At 46.2% G+C, this 25,951-nt stretch overlaps 1 protein-coding gene across 1 annotated transcript in view; it reads right to left on the bottom strand.

The window, feature by feature from the left end:
* The window catches only part of LOC123118313 (probable metal-nicotianamine transporter YSL3), a 74,322-nt gene extending 51,201 nt beyond the window's left edge, over positions 1 to 23,121 (bottom strand). Inside the window, exon 1 of the mRNA XM_044538597.1 lies at positions 22,692 to 23,121. Coding sequence (XP_044394532.1) covers positions 22,692 to 23,028 — 337 coding nt within the window. The 5' untranslated portion in view covers positions 23,029 to 23,121. The remainder of the gene's footprint in view (positions 1 to 22,691) is intronic.
* Between the last annotated feature and the right edge of the window lie 2,830 nt (positions 23,122 to 25,951).

Raw genomic sequence — 25,951 nt, 5'->3', positions numbered from 1 at the left:
GGCTTGGTAGAGAGAATAAGGTGGCGTCGACCATCGATTAGGACAAAATGAATGAGGGGAGGGGGCAATGGGTGGAATTATTTTTCAGAGGGCTTTTATATGGGAGATAGTCTAAGTCTAGTGGGCTTTGCTCTAGTGGGCTAGATTATTGCCGCTCAAATACCAAATTCCACCCTTCACTAGTGTGCATCACACTAGTAACGAGTAAAATTGGGCCTATCAGTACCAACAATATGTTAGAGTTTGATATATCACCGGTCACACACAAGAAATTATGCCCATTAGTTGTAAGTTTTTGGAGAAAACTCAATGATGTGTAGAAGTCCTCATCGGGGACAAAATTTTCTGCATGTTATAGTTCTTGGTACCATTTATAGGTCATTTATTCCAATCACTAAATCAAGGAAGGGTGTTTTTGCTGACGGTGGTGCATTACTTGCAAGAGATGAAAGTAAGAGATAATCTATTATGTAACACTTTTTCTCTTCTCTATATGAAATGGATTGCATATGTAAAACCATCTTATCAACTATCATACAATCACAGATATTAAATTCCATAGTCACCCCTATCATATCATGTACAACGTTATACCAGCAAGGACCGCAAAGTCTACACATTTGTGTCCTCTTAATTTTTTTATTGCTAGGCATATTTTAGGAATAACCTCTTGCCAATGATGTGGTATCCTCCGCCTAGCAAACCTCATCTAAGAATCTCATAGAAACAACCATTGTTGATCATCTCATGTCTCCCTTCCTAACACACATAGATGTGTCATCTTTATTCATTGCACTACACTAGCAACTAGTCCCGACCTATGAATCGATATGTATACAAGAGTAGCAAATTATATTTTCCCAAACCATGATCTAGTTTTTAATGCAAGTAGCCATGATCCTGTGACAATACTATTGTCGCATATTTGAAAAAACAAATAAATTTCTAAGAATGTTAGAAGTGACAAAGATATAAGTTGCTTTCAATACCCAACCACCTACGCGGTTGTGTTAGTCTAGTTTTTGCCAATTCATCCAAAATCGTGTTCAATGGACTCTAAATCTACACATTCTAGTTTGGAAAATATATATTCTTCATGGAGACCATCTCTCCCTACCGCCCTCACTCATATCCTTTAATTCTCTACATCGTCTTTTTAAGCTCACAACTAACATCTTCCCATAGCTCTATGCTAGAATTAGATTGATTATGCTAATAATGCCATAATAATCTCTCTGTTTATTTGATGATACTGCTAAAACCTGGATCTCCATTTCCCTTGTGTTTGGTCTCACCAAAATCAATCAAAAGATCTCCATTTCTTATGTCGGATGCCAATATGTCAACTTCTATAGTGTCCTTATAAAATTTCGACCATAAAGTGGTAATTTCTTAAGAAGGTACGATGACCTATATCTCTTCTTACAAAGGTTGCAAATAATTGTTGTGGAATGTGCCTGGCAACACAATTTTTCCCACCTTAGCTTGAAAGTTGAGTCTCGCCATGTCAGTGTGGAGTGCCTACATAGTCTATTTCCGCAGAACCCTCGAGATAAATAAAGGCCCTTTTAATTGATTGTAATAAAAGAAGCAGATGCTTAATTTGGTCATGGTGTCATAACATCTATAGCGATGAATATAAGGTCAGTTGGACCAAAAACCTCGGTGGTATTTTAATCCTCTACCACTCGCAAAATATCCTTTACCTCAAGAACATTTTCCCATCTGATGATTTGATATGAATAGTCCTCGTCGCACAAGCCCTGGCTAAGTTTGAAAAATTGTATTGATGAGCCAAATTCTCAGCACTTCTCGACTTCAACCCTCATGACTCTTTACGATGGAGCAAATCCATTTTTTTCATTCCTCCGAGCTAGACATTTCCAAACCTAAAGGCTTTATCCCCTCCCAAAGTTTCTACTTTTCAAATTCAAGTTGCAAAAGAAAATAACTAAGGTATTGCAAGATGGATCTTTGATGCAACACCTAAAGCCCCAACTCTTTTGGCTGGCCACATTTTGCAACTTGATATAGAGAAATGAGCACGACACCATTCATTTTATATCAACCCAATGGGTTTATTCTACAGGATCGGCCTATGAGGCATGGTTTTTCGAGTAGCCCTACCATTTGCAAATTCTTTGCTTGTTAGGATCCTCAAAACAACCTTTGAATAGGTAATAAGATAGCAATCAGCTGATTGCCCTGCAAACCTTTATGCATATCGAAGATGACCACTAATACAACTAGCTAGGCATCTCGTGTCCAAGTGTAAATACTCGAAGCACATCTTAATGGCCACAATGTTCCTGAATGGGAATGGTGACCTCTTTTTTGCCCCTATCTATCTCTACTCATCGTCACTGGATTAAGAAGCAACTTCACAAGCCACCCAGTAATTTCCAGTGAAGGACTTCTATCCCTTATGATTCCCTTCTGCTTCAAAATTTAGTTTCTTATTGCATTCTTGCTCGTGTCTAATATTAAGGAAGAAGGGAAGGCATGGCTCATCCCAGGGCAAAGCAGCCTGCATAAAAAGTTTGCATAGGCTATCTCGCTTATTGTGATATATACACCACATTACTTCCATGCCCACGTATGGGCCAACCAAGCAAGGGCGCATGGGAGGATCGGTTTGACATTTGAGTTTGGGATTTCCTCCTCAGTTTCTCAACTATTTTGTTTGTTCGGTTCTTGTTGGCCTTTATGTGTCTGTTTTCTCTGTTTTTTATTTTTCTTCTTCCATTTTCAATTTTTCTAATTTGATAAATATATGAACACTTTTTAAAATGTGAGTGTTTTTTAAGGACGTGATTTGTTAAATACATAAACATTTTATTTAAAATGTGTAAGCACTTTAAAAAAATTCTATGAACATATTTCAAAATGTGCGAACATTTTTAAACTAAAAAATCATTTGAAGTGCATGATGAGTAACATTAATACGCCATGAACATTCTTTGAATACACTCTAAACAAATTTTAAATACCCAATGACTAGTGGTTTAATGTGTGTTTTCTTCAAATACATGATGAGCATTTTTCCAAAATATAATGAACATCTTAAAATACAAGATTAAGATTTTAATACATGACGAGAATTTTTAATGCACGATGATAATTTTTTGAAATACACAATGAATTGTTCTCCTCCAGTCATCATTTTTTTGGTAAGTCCCTAGTGCTTAATCGGTCTATCGTCAATCTTATTTTTTCCAATAAGCACCTGGTCATTATCTTTGCTTTTGCATGTACCTGTAGGTTTTATCTCAGTTCTTGAAGGCAAATTATCCCACAGAACCCCCCCCCCCCCCCCCCACACACACACACAAACACACACACGCACACACAAATTCAGCAAGCACTCCCATGATTTTCTATTTGCATGTCATTTTACGTTTTATTTCCGTGTGGCCATTGCTTTGTGCTCCATCATTCAAAGGGGTAAGCATTGATATTTTCGGTTGGAGAATAACCTAGCAATGATTCAATCATGTCTTTCTCAATTGCATGATTTTGTTCCCATTGAAAAAAACTAGGTAGCATCGAGCACCTTTGATATGAATTCTCTCCTTTTACTGTGTTTATAGTTGCATTTTCTCCTTTTTCTGAATACAATATGTTCTACTAGTGGCCTCTTGGGAATTTAACTGGTATGGTTGGACATATACTGTTTGTTTGTTATCGGGTGCCTAGTTTTCTTTACTAGTGAGAATAGGAGGTGCTATCTTCTTACTACTAGATATAATTAGTTCACTTATGATATAATTATGATTTGTTGAGATAATTTGTTTGGCCAGTATGTCGTTGTCTATACTATGTATTCATTTTATTTTCTTGTTTTTCCACCAAGGATTCAACCTCGATAGTAGTGCTCAAATGTGGTGTTTAGTTTAAGAGTTTAATGCTCAACTGAAATAACATTACTCTATTTGGTGTTTCGCTCCCCCTCTTTTCTCCTCATGTCACATAGCCAAGTTAGGTTGTGTGCTATGCTTTTGATCTTGGCGTACTATTCTTATACCCAATTGCATATAATGAACATGAATCAATTAATTCTCTGGTACTATACTGATACGTAACACACTCATCTTTCTTTCTTCCTGCTCCATGTGTATATATCATGTTGATGCTTAGCTTCAGAAGTATTACTAGCAGCCAAGTTGTAATAATGCATATGCCTTTTCTTTTTTTATTCTTTATTGTTACCATTCTTTTATCACGAGCAATATAATAGTTTTTCAAATAACCAAAAATAGCTAGAATTATTCTTTCACCAACAATTTGCAAATTAAGGTCTTTTATGTTATTCTTCTTCTCTAAGTTTAGTTACATTTATCAACATTTTCCTCGTTTTATTTGCAGAAAGTCTTTGTCTGTTTTCTCTAGGTTCTTATGGACGTTTTCCTCCTGTAAACTATGCGGCATCTAGAAAATACTCGTCACTATTTAGTTTGTCAAAACATTTGTAGTATGTTTTCACTGTCTCATCCATATCCCACTTCATTCTTTATTTTGCTTCCTTCCACATATGTAGTTACTTTTCATTTTCTCAATATTACATTTTTCATTGACAAACTTGCACGACACTAGTAGGAGACCTTGTTGGACTATAGGGGTAGATCGGACTGTCAGTTGTGGTGTTACTAAATGAAAAGACTTCCCGGAATCTTGTGGAGTCACTAGTCAAACGTCGGTGTATCGACCTTATTTTTCTAATCCGTCTTGTAGTTGGAACGATTATCGTTGCAACAGACCCTGGGTCCGTTACCCAGACTGTGCACATGCACGAGGACAAGTTCACAACAAGATGATAAACTCAAGCAAGACTGATCGATCCCCTTTGAGGGAACCAAGCATAGATCAAGATGACCAAGACAAGCCGGAGGGGCAAGATACTGTTAAGGGAGAAACCTCCCCTACCGGGAAGGTGAGCCTGGCGGAGGCAAGGTTATACCCGGAAGCAAGCCTTCCCCGGATCGTCCCGGCAGGCCTGCTGGGACCAGCGGAGACAAGCTGCTTCACCGCACCACCTCACCACGACGTACATCATCGACCAGTGTGGTGTCAAGCTCTAAGGTGACTAAGTGGCTACTATATGACACATGGCAGCCACTTTCTACAGAAAATACCTACAAGCGACACCCGTCCTGTAACGTGTCAAGCAAGAAGGCAACCAGCGGGCGAATCAACCCGACAAGGCCTGCCAGGCAAGCTGTGATGTGACATTGAGCGGTGCATTTAATGCGCTCTGTCTGCCTGCAGAGTTAGGTATGATAGCACTGTTCGCTATCTAATCAGTGCGTAATGACTGATTTGCCATTGTGGTGACACCTTGATCTATAAAAGGAGGCCCATGGCAACCATAGAAAGGGGTCGGACCCTTGTACACTCATATGCGCATAACCGTTCTTGTCCCAAGGCAACCCTTCCAGGCAAGAGCGCTGCGTTTTCCACCACCATCCACCATCAATCCATCAAAGTAGGAGTAGGGTTTTACGCCTCGCGGTGGCCGGAACCTGGGTAAAAATTGCCTGTGCGATCTCTGCCATGCTGCCTCATGCTCCTCCACTTTTTGTGCAACATGACATCCCCCGCCGAACGAGAAAGGGGCTCATAGCCCCATAGGTGGCCGTGGTTCCCCCACGACATCTTTAGTGCGCCAGGTAGGGGGATCACTTGCATGAACCCGAAAGCGCGAGCAGTGCGTCATCTTCACCGCCGTTTTCATCACCAGTGACTCCATCAATTATGGCGCCCAAGAAGAAACCCGGTGCTACGGCTCACCCGTCCACCTCAAAGGCTCCGCCGCTCGCGACTACCAACATCACAGGAAATGAGGAGGCACGTGAAGATGTGGGTATCGCGGAGGCATGGCCGATGCTGGAGGCTTTGTCACCACCATCTCCGCAGAGGAAGTAGAGGCAAGCGGCGCACGGGAAGGCCAAAATCAACAAGATCCTGATGGCTACGCCCCTCGAGGTACGGGTGGGAGAATTACTTTACCTGCACCCTCTCTTCCCGCCGAAGGGCACAGCCACAGTGGTGGCGCAAGTTCTGAAGCAAAAATCAACCCTCCGGCCGCCCCCGCCACGAGTACGATTGCGAGACACGCGCCGCCTCCAGAACAAGCCAGCCCATCTACTATGCCCAACGGGGCCGTCGGTCCTCAAGTACCTCTGCTGCGTGAATACGCTATTCAAGCGTCGGGCTCGCGGCGATCAGGACGCGACGCAGTCGCCACTGGCACCATCAAGAGACGAGCGATGCAGCGGTCTTCATCATCTTCACCTATGCCGAGCACCACCTCTAAGGCCATGGTGCGGGCCCAGTTGCTATTGAGGTTCCCTCCGGCAGCCGATCAGATGGATGAATGGAGAGCCACCATTCATAGTCTGATTGGCTTCGCCGAGGCCGGGGGCTCTCAGCGAGCTGGCCCGCCTCGGCCTCCCCAGGCGGCGGCAATGGCTCGTGCAGCTGGCCGCATGGAAGGGGCTGCTCCCATAGTGCAGTTCCCACCTCAGCAGGTTGTGCAGAAGCAATGCATCTAAGAAGCCGACGACGTCTCGATGGTTTCCTCTGATCCTCGAGCACGGCAAGAACCATGGAGAGCCCCAGAGGACAAGTGAAAGGAAACCGCGTGCGCAGTCCTCGTGCGGCGCCGCGACGACCACCGCCAACCCAACGGATCTGATGGTCCCAACGTCGACGAGCCCATGCCCGAGGATTGCAGGTACCTACCTTTCGAGGTCGGATGCCCTGCCTTCACCCGCGAGCTACGACAAGTCTGTTGGCCATTCGCTCGCACGTTCAAGCCAGAGATACCTGAGAAGTATGATGGAAGATTGAACCTGGTAGAGTTCTTGAGCATCTACACCATCGCTGTTCAGGCTGCCGGAGTAAGAGATGAGAAGGTATTCACCAATTATTTCCCTTTGGCACTTAAGTCTAATGTGAGGTCTTGGTTTATGCACTTGCCGGAGAACTCTATCTCGTCCTAGGCTAACTTGTGCCATGAGTTCATTGGCGCCTTCACGGGAGGCCATCGAGAACCAGGGCGGCCCAGCGATCTGCAACTCCTCCAGTAGAAAGAGGGAGAAACTCTGTGGATGTACTTGCAAAGGTTCAGTAGAGTCCACAGGAATATCCCAGATATCCGCCCGGCAGCTGTGATAGCCGCCTTTCAGTCTAATGTGCGCAACCGAAGGTTATGTTTCAAGATGAATGTCAAGCTATCCAAGACTGTGAAGGAGATGTACACCTTGGTGAAAAAATGTGCTCGGGTTGAGGAAGGGAGGAAGCTACCTGGAGAGGAGGATTGCGTCGACATCGACTCAGAAGATTATGGCGAGACCACTAGCCAGAAGAAGAAGAATAAGAAGTGCAACAAGAAGCGCAAGGATAAGGCAGTGATGCCGTTGAGGGATCGGGCACACCTAGTACTGGCAAGAAGGCAAAAGCCGAAGTGTGCTGACTGCCAAGAGGCCGAGGCTGCCGAAAAAGCTGGGAAGAGCGATGGGCCGTACTGCAAGATCCATCAAGACAGGGGACACGATGTCCAAGAGTGTCATCAAGTTGAGAAGCTCGTTAAGAAGCAGAGGGCTAAGTATGAGAAGCGAGATAAGGAAAGAGGTCAAAATGGTACTGACGGTAAGGGCCGGGATGGTGAAGCAATTTGCCCCGGCAGAGCTCCTAGGAACCAAGGGAAACCCACCAGGGGCAGAGAGAAAGAGGATTGTGATGCTAGAAGCGATGAAGGGGATGAAGAAGAAACTAGTGAGCATGAATTCCAGAAGGCCATCGATGCCCCGTGCATTGACGGGGGTGCATCTTTGCACTCGTCTCACCGCCAACTTAAACAGTGGGTGCGAGAAGTCAATGTCGTGGAGCAAGTGGCAACTTCATGAAAACCACTCAAATGGTCATGCATGCCCATCATCTTTGATGAGGAGGATCATCCTGACTGCACCACTGTGGTAGGATGCCTGTCGTTGTTGGTCTCCCCAACAATCTGCAACCTCAAGGTCACAAAGATGTTGGTTGATGGCAGGGTTGGGTCGAATCTGATCTCTCCACATGTTCTCAGCAAGCTCAGATAGCGGAGGAAGAGCTTAAGTCTACTGACACGTTTCAAGGAGTTCATCCCAGCAGGAGCCATGCTAAGGGAAAGATCATGTTGCCAGTAACGTTTGGGGGTGAGTTGAACTACCGAACTCAGAAGATTGTGTTTGATGTGATCGATCTCCCCCTGCCGTACAATGGAATTCTTGGGCGCCCTGCCCTGGCCTAGTTCATGGTGGCATCCCACTATGACTACAACACCTTGAAGATGCTAGGCCCAATGGGCTTCATTTCCATTCCATCGGATAAGAAAGACGCAATGATATGCACGGATAAGACATATCAGGACGTTGTCGTGGCAGAGGCCGCTGAGGCAGTGGTGCCCGCCAAGGAGAGTAAAGGATAGAAGAAGGATTGTAGGGACTCGGGCAAAGAATCAAGGAAACGTTCCCCTACTGAGTGCCCGACACCCGTTGATGACGTGTTGTAGTGTTCCAACAGCAAGAAGGCCAAGGCTGTTGCACCCCATGTGAAGAAGGACCCGGCAGGGCTGGCTGGCATAGATGGTACCTTCACTATCAACGCCACCCTTTATGACAAATAGGAAAGCGTGCTCGTCGCCTTCCTGCAGGTGAATATCGATGTGTTTGCCTGGCAACCATCTGATGTCCCTGGTGTTCCTAGGGAGGTAATCGAGCACCACCTTATTGTTTGCCCACATGCCCGACCCGTCAAGTAGAAGGTGCAGAAGCAGGCCTTGGAGCGGCAACAGTTCATTGCCAAGGACATTAAGAAGCTTGAGGTAGCTGGTTTGGTTAGAGGAATACTGCATCCAACATGGTTGGCAAACCCAGCAGTTGTGCGCACGGATAATGGGAAGTGGAGGCTTTGCATTGACTTCATAGACCTCAACAAGGCTTGCCCAAAGGATCCATTTACTTTGCCGCGCATCGACCAGATTGTGGATTCCACTTCAGGCTATGACTTTCTTTATTTCCTAGATGCTTACTCTGGATACCATCACATCTTCATGTCCAAGGAAGATGAGGAGAAGACCTCCTTCATCACCCCTTGCGGTACGTACTAGTTTATTCGCATGCCTTTTGGATTAAAAAGTGTCGGGTCTACTTCTGCAAGGGCAGTCCAGATTTGTTTTGAACCAAAGTTGCACAGAAATATTGAGGCTTATATGGATGACATTGTGGTCAAGACCAAAGACAAATCCACCCTCATCCAGGATCTAGAAGAGATGTTTGCTAATCTACGCGAGATCAACTTGAAGCTAAACCCGGAGAAGTGTGTGTTTGGAGTTCCCTCCGGCAAGCTTCTTGGTTTCTTTGTGTACTACCATGGGATCAAGGCCATTCCAGATAAGATCAAGGCTATAGAGCAGATCCAGGCACCCAAGATAGTCAAAGATGTGAGGGGTTTGACAACATATGTTGCCACGCTTAGCAGATTCATCTCCAAGTCTGCCGAGCACGCCCTGCCGTTCTTGAAAATTTTGAAGATGGCAGGACCTAGGAAGTGGACCCCAGAGGTAGATGCTGCACTGCAAGAGTTGAAGACCTACTTGTCTTCTGTGCCCACTTTGGTAGCCCCTAAACCACAAGAGCCATTGCTGCTATATTTGGCGGCAACCAATCAAGTGGTTAGTGCAGCTCTAGTGGCATAGCGGGAAGTAGAGGAAACAGAGGATAAGGAAAGCCCGGAAGGACCGGATGAAGATCAGGACAGAGAAGAGCACGACAGCAGGAGTGACCCCAAGGACGCGGCAAGGAAGAAAGTTGTGCAGCACCTAGTGAACTTCGTTAGCTCCTTACTATAGGGGGCTATATCGAGGTACTCTAGCGTGCAAAAGTTGATCTTTGGCCTCGTCATGGCCTCAAGGAAACCGCGCCACTACTTTCCAAGCCCATGAGATTACAGTTGTAACCCGCTTCCCGTTGCAGAGGATACTCAGGAACCTTGAGGCTACCGGCAGAATAGTGGAGTGGGCTCTGGAGTTATCTAGGTTTGGCCTGAAGTTTGAGTGCAATTCAACAATCTAGAGTAGGGCATTGGCAGAGTTTATTGCAGAATGGACACCAACCCGTGACGAAGAAGTGGTGGAGACAGTTATCCCCGGCAAGGAAGCACCCCAAGAATGGATCATGTATTTTGGTGGTGCTTTCTCCTTGCAAGGTGCAGGGGCTGGCATGCTTATCGTTGCTCCAACTGGCGAGCACCTGAAGTACGTCGTCCAGATGCATTTTCCCTGGGAGGAAGTAACCAATAATACAACAGAGTATGAAGGACTCCTTGTCGGACTCAGGATCATTGTTGAGTTGGGGATTAAGAAGCTGATCATTCGAGGAGATTCAGAACTTGTGGTGAGGCAAGTCAGCAAAGATTACCAAAGTCCATTGATGGAGGCATACGTTGAGGAAGTGAGAAGATTGGAGGAGCGCTTTGACGGCTTGCAAACAGAGCACGTACCCCGTGCAGAAACAGCATAGCCGATCATCTATCAAAGTGTGCTGCACAGAAGCTTCCTGTGGAACTAGGAACTTTTGTTCTCCACCTTACTCAACCACCTTCCGTATCCCTAGCAACAATGGCCAAGAAAAGGAGAAAGCTGGACTCCGGTAAGCCTCTCCCGATAGAACCCCTCTGGGCTCCTAGCAAGGACCCTGCCGGAAACAACTCCCCATCACTTGTCGGGCTGCATCCTCCTACCGGGCCACCGGTCCTGCAGTCGAGGAATGCACCCCCGCAAGCGAGGAGGTGTCATTAGTCCTTGTTACCGAGCCCTAGGATCCAACTTGGGCAAGACACATAGTCCACTTCCACCAAACCGGAGAACTTCCCGATGAGCAAGATGAAGCTGAAAGAGTAGCCCGGAGGCCAGTATGTACCAGTTGTCAATGACACTTTGTACAGAAGGAGGCCCAATGGTGTGAAATTGTAGTGCATCTGCCGGGAAGAAGGAAAGGAACTACTGGCAGAGATACACAAAGGCATGTGTGGCTCCCACATTGGATCAAGGTCATTGGTTGGGAAAGCATTCCGGCAAGGATTCTGTTGGCCCACAACCCTCCAATATGCGGTCAAGCTAGTCGCCAAGTGTGAAGACTACCAGTTCATTCTAAGAACACCCATCTGCCTGCACAAGCTCTTTGGACAATCCCTTTGGCATAGTCATTTTCAGTCTGGGGCTCGATATCCTCGGCCCTTTCCACAGAGTTGCGGGAGCTTTGAATTCTTGTTCGTTGCAATCGACAAGTTTACAAAGTGGCCAGAAGTAGCTTCCATGAGAAAGGTGACTGCTTAGTCAGCTATCAAGTTCTTGAAAGATTTGGTGTGCTGCTTCGGGGCTCCTTCCCGGATCATCACTGACAACGCACCAAATTCACAAGCCATGCCTTCATGCAATATGTTCATGCCCTCAGATGCAAGATCTCATTTGCCTCTGTTGCACATCCCAGAAGCAATGGACAAGCTGAGAGGGAGAACGCTGAAGTGCTACATGGACTCAAGACAAGAACATTTGATAAGCTGCAGAAGTGCGGCAGGCGATGGATCGATGAGCTGCCGGTAGTTCTTTGGTCCTTCAGAACGACACCAAATCGAGCTACCGGGCAGACTCCCTTCTCCCTAGTCTATGGGCAGAAGCTGTTATCCCCACGGAACTCTTTTACAAGTCCCCTCGAGTGCATGCCTACGATGAAGCAGCACATGATCAGCACCGGCGTGATGATGCTATGCTACTCAAGGAGAACCGTCTCCGGGTGGCTACGCATGCTGCACGCTATCAGCAGGCCCTGCATCGCTATCATAGCCACAGGGTTCATGCCCGGTGTTTTGAGGAAGGCGACCTTGTCCTTAGGCGCGTTCAGTCTCCCAAGGGTGCAAACAAGTTGTCGCCCAAGTGGGAAGGCCCTTACCTGGTAGTACAAGTCACCAGACCTGGCGTTGTCCGTCTGGAGATCGGAGATGGCATTAATTTGCAAAACTCATGGAATATTGAGCATCTCCATAAGTTCTACCCGTAAGGCGCAGCTATCGGGCCCTGCCTGGCAGCCACCCTTTTGTACATGCCTTGCCTCAGTTGCATGTAACCCCTTGTACAAAGCTAGGCGCAGACCCTGAGCAATAGAAATAAATGAAGCGCTTGGGGCCCCTGACAAGTTGCATGCATGCATAAGCATATCATGAGCATTGCATCCACATATATATTAGGTTGCATCTCGCATCATTTTCGTCTGCATATCTATAGGGTCCTACCGTGGATTCTGTCCCTAAGAAGAGACGGGGAGACAAGCCAGCACTGCGACCTCCGGCAGGACAAAAAAATAAGTTCTATCTCTTCTCCATACATGTTCTGTAAGTTTAAACTTGCGCATAGGAAAGCCTCGCCACCTTTTTGAAACTTAGGTGCTCCCATCTTCTGACTCGAACATTGCTTTGCTCAAGATGGTCGCAGTGGCCTTTGATGAAGAAAGGTTGGTAGGGGGCTGGTCCCTCATTATATTTGTGCCCGGCAAGCATATCTTCCCAGCAGCCAAATAGAGGGTACCGGCAGGATAGCCTACTGGGGAAACTTGTTTATTTTTAATATAGAGGCATTCCACCTCTGCATGACCATATACATGCACGAGTCCCTGACAAAGTTTATCTTTTCCATTAATATGCTTCAAAAAAAGTACAAATCTTACATAACACAAACATGGATTCAAGAGATTACATTATTTGAACTAAAATTTGGCAAGTGCCTAAAGGTTTAAGATTGAAAAAAGATAAGTGCCCCATAATGCCCTTTCTTGTCCCTCTCCCATCAGGCACGACAGGTGAAGGAAAAGAGGGCAAAGGGAGCGCCTGGGCAGGGGCTCAGTCCAACTCTATCAGTGTCCAAGAGAGGTAGCTCAACGGGGAAGGGAGAACACCGATGAAAGCGATGATGAAGAGCATGGCGGAGATGACCTCCCAACCACCGCCACCAGGGCCAGCAGGATGTGGCAGGGCTAATGGAGCTGCAGCCTGAGAGGAAGCCTGCTGGGGTCCAGCTGGAAGAAGCCAGGAAACACCATCACCACCTCTGCATCCATCTTCCCGGCAATCACCTTGCCGTGGAGAAAACGCAAGTGCGGATGATGGCGCTGCCCCATGATGAAGATGGTGCGGGCGGTGGTTAGCCGAAGTCAGAGTTGTCGTCGCCAACATCGTCATTCCCATCACAGTCGTCCTCGTCGCTGTCGCTCGAGGAGGAGATTTCATCATCAGTCAAGCTCTCCGTGCCACACCCTAAGCGAGCACCCGATCTCCCAAACACCTTGACGGAGAGGAAGTCGTCCTCCATTAACATAAAATGGAGGACACGCCCTTCCGACGAGCTGTGGGCGTGGGTAAAGGTCTTCCAGCCTTGGTGAAAGTACATAATGTGAGGGGAGGGGAAGTCTACGTCAACACGAATGCTGTCGTTCCCACAGCCCCTCATGTGCAGCTCCAATGCACGCGGTTGCTCGAGTTCCATCACCCTTGCAAAGGGAGTGGAAAGACGGAGGCGGCCGTGCGGGTTCTTGTACAGCCTGATGATGAACTCCAAAGGCTGGTCTCCGAGATGGCCTTCCAACGGAGGAGGGGCGTCTGGCGGGGGCGCGATCTGGGCGCCACCTCATCCTCCTCCTCCCAGGGTGCCCTGATGACATCGACCTCGTCCCCTCCCTCCTCCTCTCATAGAGGGTTCCACCCCCACACTCTCAGAAGGACAAGGAAGACGCTGACGAGCAGAGGCTCTCGTCGTCATCGCTAGTTGACATCGTGCCCTCGCCCTCTCGTCATGGCAAACAAAGAAGAATTTGAGGAAAGGAAGATGCAAGGTGTGTGAATTAAACCATCGCTCATATCTCCTTTTATAGAGGAGCGAGGCCATGGAGTTGGCCTTTCTTCCAGAAGGCAACCGCCCCGCTCCTCGAATACGGCTTCCCTGCGCCTGCAACGGCCTAGGGAATTGGAGCCGACCTTCTCTGCGAATCAGTGGCGCCCAGTCTTCTGCCATGGCACCCATTTCCTGCATCCACCACTTACCCAATGCAATGCATGCGGGACACATGGCGGACACCCCGAAGGGCAAAGGGAAAGTGGAATGGCCATTTCCGCCCCGTCATCGTGGGGCGTGGGCAGTCCACAAGCCATGATCTGGTTTTCTTTGTGACATTCAGCACGACGTGTAGAAGAACCGGAAACCGGCCGAGACTCAAGATAATGAAGAAGCAAAGATGATCTCAAGAGGCGAAGCTGCCTCAGCACTCCTGCTTGTGCACTTATTAGGGCCTACCCTGACGACGCCTAGCGGCGCGATCATGCCAGGCTCGGGGGCTTCTGTCGGTACAATAGACCCTGGGTCCGTTGCCCGGACTATGCACAGGCACGAGGGCAAGTTCACAACACCATGATCAACTCGAGCAAGAAGGATCGATCCCTTTGAGGGACCCAAGCACATATCAAGATGACGAAGACTAGCCGGAGGGGCAAGATACTGCTAAGGGAGAATCCTCCCCTGCCAGGCAGGCGAACCTGGCGAAGGCAAGGTTATCGCCAGAACTAAGCCTTCCCCGGATCGTTCCAGCAGGCCTGCCAGGACCAACAGATACAAGCTGCTCCACTGCACCACATCACCATGACGTAGATCGTCGATTAGTGCGGTGTCAAGCTCTAAGGTGACTAAGTGGCTGCTATATGCCACATGGCAACCACTTTCTACAGAAAATACCTACAAGCGACACCCGTCCTGCGACGTGTCAAGCAAGAAGGCGACAAGCTGGCGAATCAACCTGGAAAGGCCTGCTAGGCAAGCTGTGATGTGACATTAAGTGGCGCATTTAATGCGCTTTGTCTGCCTGCAGAGTTAGGTATGATAGCACTGTTCGCTATCTAATTAGTGTGTAATGTCTGATTTGCCATTGTGGTGACCCCTTGATCTATAAAAGGAGGCCCATGGCAACCATAAAAAGGGGTTGGACCGTTGTACACTCATACACGCGTAGCCATTCTTGTCCCAAAGCAACCCTGCCGGGCAAGAGCATTCTGTTTTCCACCATCAGTCAACCAAAGCAGGAGTAGGGTTTTACGCCTCGCGGTGGCCCGAACATGGGTAAAAACTGCCCATGCGGTCTCTGCCATGCTGCCTCACGTTCCTTCGCTCTTTGTACAATGTGACATCCCCCCGCTAAACCAGAAAGGGGCTCGCAGCCCCATAGGTGGCCATGGTTCCCCCATGACAACGATGAACAATTTTCCATGGTATTGGCAGCTTCTTTGTATCTCTATTATTGGATGACTGTCTATTTGTATCTTTAAGATTTGGAAGTTCATGTGTTGGTGCACCTAATACCGGGACTGTTAAAGGAGGAAGATGGGAGGGTCTTCCTGAAGAAAAACATAAAGAAGGCAGAATCGTGAATCTTTGCATAATGAACATGCCTCATTCTCTGAAACAATTCTTTTATTTATGTTGCGCCTGTCACCTATATTGCTGCATTACACAATTTTTATCACTGCCGATGTGTTGGTGTGCACTCCGTGCATCATTTCCGGTAGTTGCTCATGTACATAGAATACCTTTTCCCTATACGGGCGCTTTATTACCTAAAAGGTTTAAGTATTACACCCGACCTCTGCATAACTAAGATGCACACACTCAAACCTAATCCACTCTCAAAAAGTAGAAGACAAAATACAAGTATTCAGACTGTATGACGTCTACTCAATGGGAGGGCCAATCCTAAGATCATGCCACCATCCATGTTGGGTGAAAGTATCCCTCCCCGTGTTCTCCAAGCGTGTAAACACCTCCATAAATAGGTCCTAATTCTCCACACATTGTAGAGATGACCATAAACGAAGCATACCGGTCCATTGAATACCCCAACTATTTACACTAGTTCAGAAGCTTTTTTGTCCACTACGTTTGTAATTTATAGAAGTTTGACCTGAGGTTATATTTTTAACATATGAAATTTGAATAATCCAAAACAGTTTTTCTCATAACAAACTTAGTTTTTTTCTTTGTCTTTGTCATTTTTCTGCATTGGAGATGGGTGGAGGCTCCACAAAACCATAAGATAGGAGTACACACGATGGTCACCTTTACTTCCAAGGCTGGCTAGAAGAGGCTGCGCCAAAAAGTTATCTTGATATGCCATGGAGGTTTTATTTTTTCCAAAAAGGATGATTACTTAGCCTGTGCATCAAGCAATGCACACAAGCATTTATTAGATAGTATCAAGTCTCAAAGTATGAATAATATATCACAATGGATGTGCCGCTTGCTTTTTAGTTTTCACTTCAATGACCTGCACAACTACATCAGTATCCATACATATGACCTTCTCTAGTTGGTGTTGGTATGTGGGACTATTTAGAATAATATAAGTCTTTTTTTTGGTTCAAGAATATGTTCTTTCAACAAGTCACTTTATTTTTTCAGTCTATGTCAATCATGTGTGTTTTTCTTGTAATTTACGACCATGATAAGAAATTAGCATTCTAGGCCACCCTTCTATGCGTGAACAAGCTTAAGTGTCAATATTGATTCCTTTCCAAGGGTGGCAATAAAAAAGGGGGGGTTGGAGTCGTCTCCTGGGGTTTTCTGTAAAACTCAATGTTGATGCATCATTTGATCATGATCAACTTAGGGGTATAGTTGGGGCAGTCCTCAGGGATGATAAAGGAAAGTTCATTGCAAGGGTGAATGGGAAGATAGACTGATGCGCGGATGTATGAGAGATGAAGGTTTGGCAATCAGATTTGGGTTTTCTCTTGCGCGAAGGGTAGGGTGTAATCATCTTCTCATTAACTCAGACAACCTAAAGGTCATCAACACCATGAAGAGCAGAGGATATTCTACAGGCGCGGCGGTGGCTATTTTCGACAACTATTAGCATTTTGTGTGTGATTTTCCTATGCCTAGGTTCAAACATTGTAATGCAGAAGCTAATAAGGTAGCACATGAACTGGTTAGGTTAGCTAGATTTTCTTTGACTTTTGATTGGCTTGAGGAACCTCCGAATTAAATTGTAACCCTCTCATCCCACTGGCTCCAACTGAAAAGAGTTTGGGCACCCCTTTCTCTGATGTCTGCTCCAATGCACCGACTGGCCCTAGCTCCTGTTCCATATCTGGTATTGTGGATGTTCCCCATCTCCTACCCCGGCCACTGTGGTGCCCATGAGCAAGAAGAAGAAATGTTCGGTTAAGAAGTTTTCGGCCAAGAGTAGGGCCTCATCTGGCTCCAAGCAGTTGATGGCTAGTCTCTGCAGTTGGCTTGATGAATACTTGGGCACGACAATGGGGTCTGCTTATGCTGGTGCGGTATATTTGCTGGCGGTGTGTTTGATTCCTCTCTAGCCTCTTATCTCCATTGCATGCAAGGGCTGCAAGGTCAAGGATAGTAGGGAGCCGGTGGCTGCACATGCGGCTACGCTAGCGGCTGCCAAGGATCTTCCTCACCCAGGTACTGCATGCCCCTCCTTGCACTCTCCTGTTCGCTTCGTTCTTCCACCTTTACCTGATAGTCATTTGGTTAGTGTGTTAGTGGATGTTGGGGTTTCTTTTGGTCCTCATGTTGGGTCTCCCTGCACCCTCCTGTCTTTGGTGCGTGCTAATGAAGTTGTCCAAGATGCTATTTCCAAAGCAAAGGAGATGGCGGCTGGGAAGCGGCCATCTCTCTCCTTGTAGGGTGTAGGCCCGTTGGAGGATGGTAAGGGCCATCCTTCTCCGGCTCCTGCCAAACGGGTGCATGTCAAGCGTCCAAAATCTTGTGATGCCCCGTGCAGGCCAAGTATTCGCATTAAGATTCTTTCTTTAAAATGAGGTCTCTATTCTTCAATATTAGGGGTTTCGGTGCTAGGGGGCACCGAGATTAGATTCGTAATTTGGTCAGGGTGATAAGGTGGATTTGGTATGCCTAATCGAAATTTTAAAAGCTTCGTTTTCTAACAATGAATTATCTTCCATCGCTAGGGCTGACTGGTTTTATTGGAAATTGTTTCCTACTTCCGGGCATTCGGGTGGTATCCTTATTGGGGCAAAACATGATGTTTTTGATTTTGTGGCTTTTGATCATGGATTTATTTCGGCTACCATGGTGCTGATGCATAAGAAGTTTAACATGCTTTGGGAGGTGCTTGTGGTTTACGGTCTAGCTAATCACATGATTTCTTCTGTATTTCCTAATGAGCTTTCCACTAAGATATGAGTCCTATTCCCTTCCGCTCTTCATTGGAGGCGACTTTAATCTCGTGAGGTCACCTGCTGATAAGAGCAACAATAATTTCTTATGGCCTCATACTGATTCATTTAATGAGTTTATCCATGATTGTGCTCTTCATGAGACCCCGCGGGTGGGCGCTAGCTTGACTTGGTCTAATCATCAGCGCTTACCTGTCAGATCGGTCCTATATCGTGTGTTTGTGTGTCGTGGTTGGGATTCCCTTTTTCCTCGTGCTTCCTTGGTTCCCAAATCGTATGTTGGCTCGGATTATTTCCTTCTTTTGTTAGATGTTGGGATTTTTTCCCGCCTTTTCTTCTCGTTTCCAGTTCATGCGTCCAGGCTGATTTTTAAGGGTTTACACCTTATGATTTCTGACAAGATTACTTATCTGTTAACCGCAAGAAAGAGCTCCTCTGTCCCTAGAAACGATTGGCATTTCTTTTCATATAGCCTTAGGAAATTTTTGATGGGTTGGGGCCATAATAGAGCTGCTGAGGCCCGAAGGCAGAAATCTGATTTATTGGATCAGATTTTGGTTGTGGATTTGGTGGCTGATGGACCTGGTCTCTCATGGGATGAGTGGGAGCTGAGATATAGATTGGAAGACTTGGTGATGCAGTTACACTGCCAAGCGAAGGTCTATTGGTGTCAGAGGGGAACTTCGAATTAGACGCTAAAGAGGGACTCTCTGATGGCCTATTTTTTTGCTAATGCTAATGGCAGGAGACGTCGATGCTCTATTGATAATTTGGTTGTGGATGGTGTTATGATTGCCGACCAACATCCTATGTTAGCGTCTACAATTTTTTGCATCTGTGCTCGCTGCTAAACCTGCGTCCAGGTTTGTCATCTCCTTTTCTTTTTGGTCGCAGTGGTGGAGGGTGTCTAGTGAGGAAAATGAGGCCCTTATGTTGCCTCTCTCTCTCCGAGGAGATTGAATGCGTCAGTAAGTCTACTAATGTTAATTAGGCCTCGGGCCCTCATGGCTTCTCTATCCCTTTCTTTAGAAAATTTTGGCCCGTCTTACGTCAATTGGTGTGTGTGGTTATACAGGGGTTTCGTTTGGGGACAATGGACATCTAGCGGTTCAACTACGCGGTCATCTTCCTCATTCCTAAAGTTAAAGGGGCTGATCTGATCTCTCAATTCCGTGATATTGCTCTGATGAATAATTTTGCTAAGTTCCACGCTAAAGAGTTTGCTACTGATCTCTTCCCTGTGGACCACCGGGTGCTTAGTCCATACCAATCGGCTTTTGTGAAGTGCGGGTTTATTTTAGATAGGATTCTTAGTCTTGATGAGATTGTCCATGACCTTAGGGTGAGGAATTCTAAGACGGTCATTCTAAAGCTTGAATATAAGAAGGCATATGACTCGGTTAGTTGAGATTTCTTACGCCAGGTTCTACTAGAAAAAGTTTTTGATAGTGCCTATGTGGATTAGAATGCAGCTTGTTTCTGTGAGCTACACTATTATGTGTGTCAATGGACAGACCCGCAATTTTTTTGCAGTGGTAGGGGCATATGACAAGGGGATCCCATCTCCCCCCTATTGTTCAATTTTACCGCTGAAGCTCTTTCCTGCATACTCTCCTAGGTTGTTGGAGCTGGTCACATATCTCTGGTACTTTCTCACCTCATTCCGGAAGGGGTCTCTCATCTCCAGTGTGCAGATGATATGCTCATTATGGTGGAGTTGAACGACTCTTGCATTGCACATTTCAATTTTCTACTTATCTGCTTTGAGGCCCTCTTGGGGCTTAAGATCAACTTCTCTAAGAGCGAGGTTATCACCATGCGTTTTTTTGAGGAGAAAGCTATTAGGGTTTCCCAACTGCTGAATTGCTCCTTGGGGTACTTCCCCTTTAGATATCTGGGCATGGCCATTTTGCCGCCAGGTTGTGTGCCAAGGAGTTTGCTCCTTTGGTGACCAAGGATGGGAACCTCTCATGCCTTGGCGGGGCAGGTACAACACCAACGGGGGCAAGGTTTGCCCCATTAACGCGTGTCTTTCCTCTCTCCCTATGTTCACCATGGGCTTTTACAATCTATCTGATGGGAGCAATGGTCATAATCTTCCATGAGGTGTGCTTTCTACAGGGGCAGGGTTTCGACAAGCATAGGGGTGCTTTCTACTAGAACGCTGCGGACAATAAGCGCAAATATAGATTGGTGAAATGGAAGCTAATGTGTAGACAAAAATATCTTGGGGGGTTGGGCATCTTGAATACATTGGTGATGAACAAATGTCTTATTATTAAGTGGTGGTGGAAGATTATGACCATTGGGGACAACTGCTTTTGGCTCTCTCTTCTAAACGCCAAGTCTTTTCCTCATGGCAGACTGATGTTGCCTCAGCCTCGGGCTACATCAAATTCTAGAATGATTTGGTGAAATTCAAGGACGTTTTTAAAGGACACGTCAAGTTTGTGGTGGGTAATGGCCGGTGCACTCAGTTTTGGCAAGGTTGGTGTTATGGTGAGTCTTCCTTAGTTGTTTCTTTTCCTTTCCTTTTCTCTAGCTGCTCGGACCGGGAGATCTTCATATCAGAGCTCTTGGCGAATAACTGGGACCTGGCTTTCTAATGTTCTCACTCTCTCTCTCTCTCTCTCTCTCTCTCTCTCTCCTACAGAATTGGATGACTAGCAGTGTCTCATTGCCTTCATCACGGTGATCTCAGAGGTACAGGAGTCTGTTACCTAGCCCCACTCCCCTTCGGCAAATTTATTGTCAAGTCCTTGTATTGCAGGATGATTTTGGGCACTTCTACCTCTTAAGTATAAGCCCATCTAGCAGGCTAGGATTCTCCCTAATATAATAATCTTCATGTGGCAAGCCATTAGGGACCTCTCCCTACAATGGATCAGACCCGTAAACGTCGTAATGGGCCTTGCACGGACCGATGTGTGCTTTGTTCTACTCTAGAAGATTCAAATCATATCTTCTTTGGTTATATCATGGCGAAGGTGGCCTGGTGTTGCATCCGATCTTGGTTGGGGGTGTCCTGGGATCCCTCTTCATTTGCTGAGTTGCGCCTGCTTTCTGCTGGCCTTGTGGGCATTAACGAACACTTGTTCTAGTTGGGGTTTGCTGGTCTGCGCTGGTCCCTATGGACGACCAGGAACAAGTTTACCATTGATGATATGTTTCCTAACAAACTCGCTGATTGCATGTTTAAAATGTGTTTGTCTATGCATAAGTGGAGGTTTTTTTCGATAAAGGGCGCTTTTATTATCTCAAAATGTAGCATCAAAGTGATACAAAGCATTAAGAGTATCACCCGGCCTCTGCATAACTAGGATGCACACAGCCAAACACCAGTACTCTGATAAACAGAAAGATAAAAGACCGACAATTCGGCAACAGTAGAGTCCATAGACCGACACTATGCCTATGTCAAAAGAAATGGTGGACCGAGCCGGAGATTATGCTGCCATCCATGTTGGGTAAAACCCTCCGTAGCCACCTGCTCCAACGGCGTACACACCGCCTTGAATAGCGGTTGGTACTTCGCTCGTTGATGCATAAGTGGAGGTTATTGACTGAAATCGTGGATCATGATGCCCTGGATGTGCTGATTGCAAAAGTTCATTTCGGCTGTCTCCCTTTCTCTGCAAAATTCTGACGACCAAGCTTAGTCTTAGTAGATCATCTTCTTTTGGTAGTAGGTTGTTGGCATGCGTGTCAGTTTCTTCTCGTCTAGTCTGGCCTGCATGCCGTGAAGTATGCTGGCATGTATGCCTCGTGTGCTTTTCCTGACACTCTATTTGGCTGGTGCTTGGTTATGTATTGCTTTGTCATACTCTCTATGGTGGCTTTATTTATAAAGTTGGGCGTATGCCTTTTCTCTAAAAAAATGTGTTCATTATTTCTATTGAATAAAATTTGGGATTTTATTTTAAAAAAGCTAAAGTGTCGATCATTTGTTTTTGTGGAAGTGTAAATTTGTTTTTAAATACTTCCTTTGTATATAAATTAAGATGTTTTTTCAGCTTAAATTGAAGTTAGATATAGAGAGAATCTAAGAAATGACCCTTAATTCTGTCTATGTTCTAAGACATTTTCAGCGTGTTGTGCAATTATGTTTTTTTTCTTTGATGGCATGTAGTGTGGTTATTGTGCAAGGTTGAGACAAACAACAGGGACAAAGAATAAATGGCAGTGTTTTACATTAGTGCCTTGCCTCGCGGGCCATATATGAAATTCATATCAGAGAAGACGTACTCCATAGGAAAACTAGAGACAACACCTAGGAAAACAGTCATTGGTCAGGTCTAGAAGAAACGGTAAAAAAACTATGACCCGGCACTCTGATCTTGAGAATGAGAGGGAATCAAATCTCAGCAACGGAAGAAGCAATTGAAGTTATGTATGCTTACCAGTGATGGCCAAGTTGATGACTGTAACGACGGTGGTCAGCACCAATAGGTTCTCTTGGCGCGTGAACGGTGATGTCGGGAGGCCGCATGTCCGAACCAGGCTGACGAACCACTTGAGTAAGGCGAAGCTGAGGACGCTCACAGCCATGTTCATACCAGGTACCACGCCGGTCGACATGTGGATTTTCAGGATCACGAACCCGAAGACGATTGAGAGAACCACCGAGACGATCACTGCCCGCGGTGTCACCTGCTCCCATAACCCAGGCAGCGGCTGCTTCTCAAATGCCCGCTCCACGGATGCCGCCAACAATGGGTCGCCGATCGTCGCATCCATTGCGAGTCACCAACTACGTACGGCGCCAATTCCAGGTCTCCAACGAGTGAGCGAGTTTGATGGGATTTCTAAAGTTTCCTGGTGGAAGAAGGGGTCGTGTTTTTGGGTAGCTAGTTCTGTAGGAGCCATGCATGCGGTTGCAAATGGTGAGAGGTGCGGAGGGAGTGTAGCGTGGGTTGAGCAAAAATAGCATGCATGAACACTTATTTTTTAGTGGAACAGGGACTTCTATTTCAATCAAAACGTTCAACCGCATTACACAAATCTCACGTTAACTACCCAGCCAATGTTAGCACTGCACTGCCTTACAGAGAGCGTGGCCAATTGCCTAACAAGAGGGCGTGCGTGCCATCGACTAGATACGACCCAAGTGAGTGGTGTGTGTGTTAACTAGCGACCGTTCTCTGTGTAAGGTAGCGATCTGGTACACGGCTGGGTCGTCAGCTTGTAATCTTCTCCTTCTTTCTTTCCTCCTCTGCTAGATGAACAGATCGAGCGAGTTGAATTCGAGATGTCACCATACCTGCATTCGTGATCCCTAGCTCATACTTAACAATTTGTACTCAGAGCCGGAGAATTTTTCCCCGCCCACACTGGATGATCCTCATGATATACGCTTGGCAGCCACGGCGGCACGCGATGACCCGACAAGTACAGGGGATCAGTTATAGTCTTTCTCAATAAGTAAGAGTGTCGAATCCAATGAGAAGCTAAAGGTAGAACAAATATTCCCTCAAGTTCTATCGACCACCGATACAACTCTATGCACACTGTACGTTTGTTTTATCTAAAACAAGTATGAAACTAGAAGAATTTTATAGGTGTTGTAGGATAGGTTTGCAAGATAATAAAGAGAACTTAAATAAAATCTAGGGCTGTTTAGATAAAGAAACAATTAAGTTAGTATAACGAGTGTGGAAAAATGGTAGTGGGAGTTGCGGAATTGTCCCTAAGCAATTGACTACGTTACTAGACCGATAGCAAGTTTTATGTGGGAGAGGCCACTGCTAGCATGTCATCCCTTACTTGAAATTCTATGCACTTATGATTGGAACTATTAGCAAGCATCCGCAACTACTAGCGTTCATTAAGGTAAAACCCAGCCATAGCATTAAGATATATTGGTCCCCTTCAATCCCGTATGCATCAACTTCTATGCTAGGCTGAAGCTGCTATCACCCTGGCCTTCCAATACATAGTCCTATCAACATACAACTAACCCTATGGTGTGATCCACGCGCGCGCTCATATGATGGGCACCGGAAAACAGCAACATAACCACAAGCAAATTAAACCAGTCATAGCAATTCACCAATCACCGATAGGACAACAAAAATCTACTCAGACATCATAGGATGGCAACACGTCATTGGATAATAATATGAAGCATAGAGCACCATGTTCAAGTAGAGGGTACATCGGGTTGCAGGAGAGTGGACCGCTGAATACAGATGGGGGAACGTGATGAAAATGTTGGGGAATCTGACGGAGGTGTTGGTGTAGATCGCCGTCACACGATGATTTCCCCGACGGTGTTCCGACGCCACCAGGAAAGAGGGGGAGAGATCCCCCTCCTTCTTACTCTTCCTTAACCTCCCCCTAGATGGGAGGAGGGTTTCCCTTCTGGTCCATGGCCTCCATGGCGGCAGAGGGGCGAGAGCCCCTCCGAGATTGGATCTCTCTCTGTTTTCTTCCGTTTCTGCGTTCCCAGATTCTGGCCTTTCACCGTTTCTTAAATTCTCAGAGATCCGTAACTCAGATTGGGCTGAAATTTTGAAATGATTTTTACCTGCATATTAGTTTTCTTGCGGCCGAAGAAGGGCGCCAACCGCCTTACGAGGTGGGCACAATGGTCCAGGGCGCGCCCTACCCCCTGGGGTGCGCTTCTATGGCTTGTGGCCCCTAGGCATCATCTCATGTTGATTCTTTTTCTCAAAAATCACATATGTTCCAAAAAAATCTCCATAAGTTTTTATCGCGTTTGGACTTCGTTTGATATGGATTTTATGCGAAACAAAGAACATGCAAAAAACAGGAACTGGCACTAGGCACTGGATCAATATGTTAGTCCTAAAAATAGTATAAAAAGTTTCCAAAAGTACATGAAAGTTGTAGAATATTGGAAAGAAGCAATAAAAAATCATAGATACGACGGAGACGTATCAGTGCGCCGACGACAGGAACTCATGGAGAATCTCAATCTAGAGGGTCTTGAAATCTACGAGATGCTCCGACAAGCAGGCGAGGCGGCTCATCTCCGGCACCAGCAGGAGCTCGATGTGCTCATCATGATGTCGGTGGGGAGCGTGGTCGATGCGGCGTCTTGCATTCGGTCAGGTCTGCCGTCGACAAGGCGGTCAGTGCGGCGATTGGTATGGTCATCAATGATCTACAAGTGTGCACCAATGGTAGCGAGGCAGATCTCCTCAAGCGGATCTAAGAGCTTTGAGTGTACAAGTCATTCCTCCCCAATACTGATGATGTGGAGCACGACACTAGAGCTTGAGGCTGAAGGCCTTCGTGCGTCCATGGCGAACAAGGGAATAGGGTGCAGCAACTCCGGCCTTACATCCCTCCGCCCGCCCGAGGTAATACTGGTGTGCGCTGGCCAAATTCTTTATTCTCTAGTCTACTACAATGAGAGAAAGCGCAGTGCCTCATATTCTTTAGTTAGTGTAACACCCCGGTGTAATGATGCTATAGTAATCCATGAGATCAAGCTAATCATTTTGCTATAACAGTGCTTAGTCACTTTGATCAATATTCCATTTCAAATTCCAGTTGAATTCAATTTCAAATGCTGAGTGAAATTCAAAATTGCTCAAACATGAAAACTAAAATGTTCATCTTGTGCCAAATAATGCATAATTATTATTGGTGGTGAACCAACATTTTTAGAAAGTGTTTAACTGGCCTAAACTAT

This window comes from Triticum aestivum, chromosome 1B, assembly GCF_018294505.1.
Source record: "Triticum aestivum cultivar Chinese Spring chromosome 1B, IWGSC CS RefSeq v2.1, whole genome shotgun sequence".
Taxonomy (NCBI): domain Eukaryota; kingdom Viridiplantae; phylum Streptophyta; class Magnoliopsida; order Poales; family Poaceae; genus Triticum; species Triticum aestivum.
The sequence above is the reverse complement of the archived record's forward strand: the minus strand, read 5'-3'. Positions and strand labels throughout refer to the sequence as shown.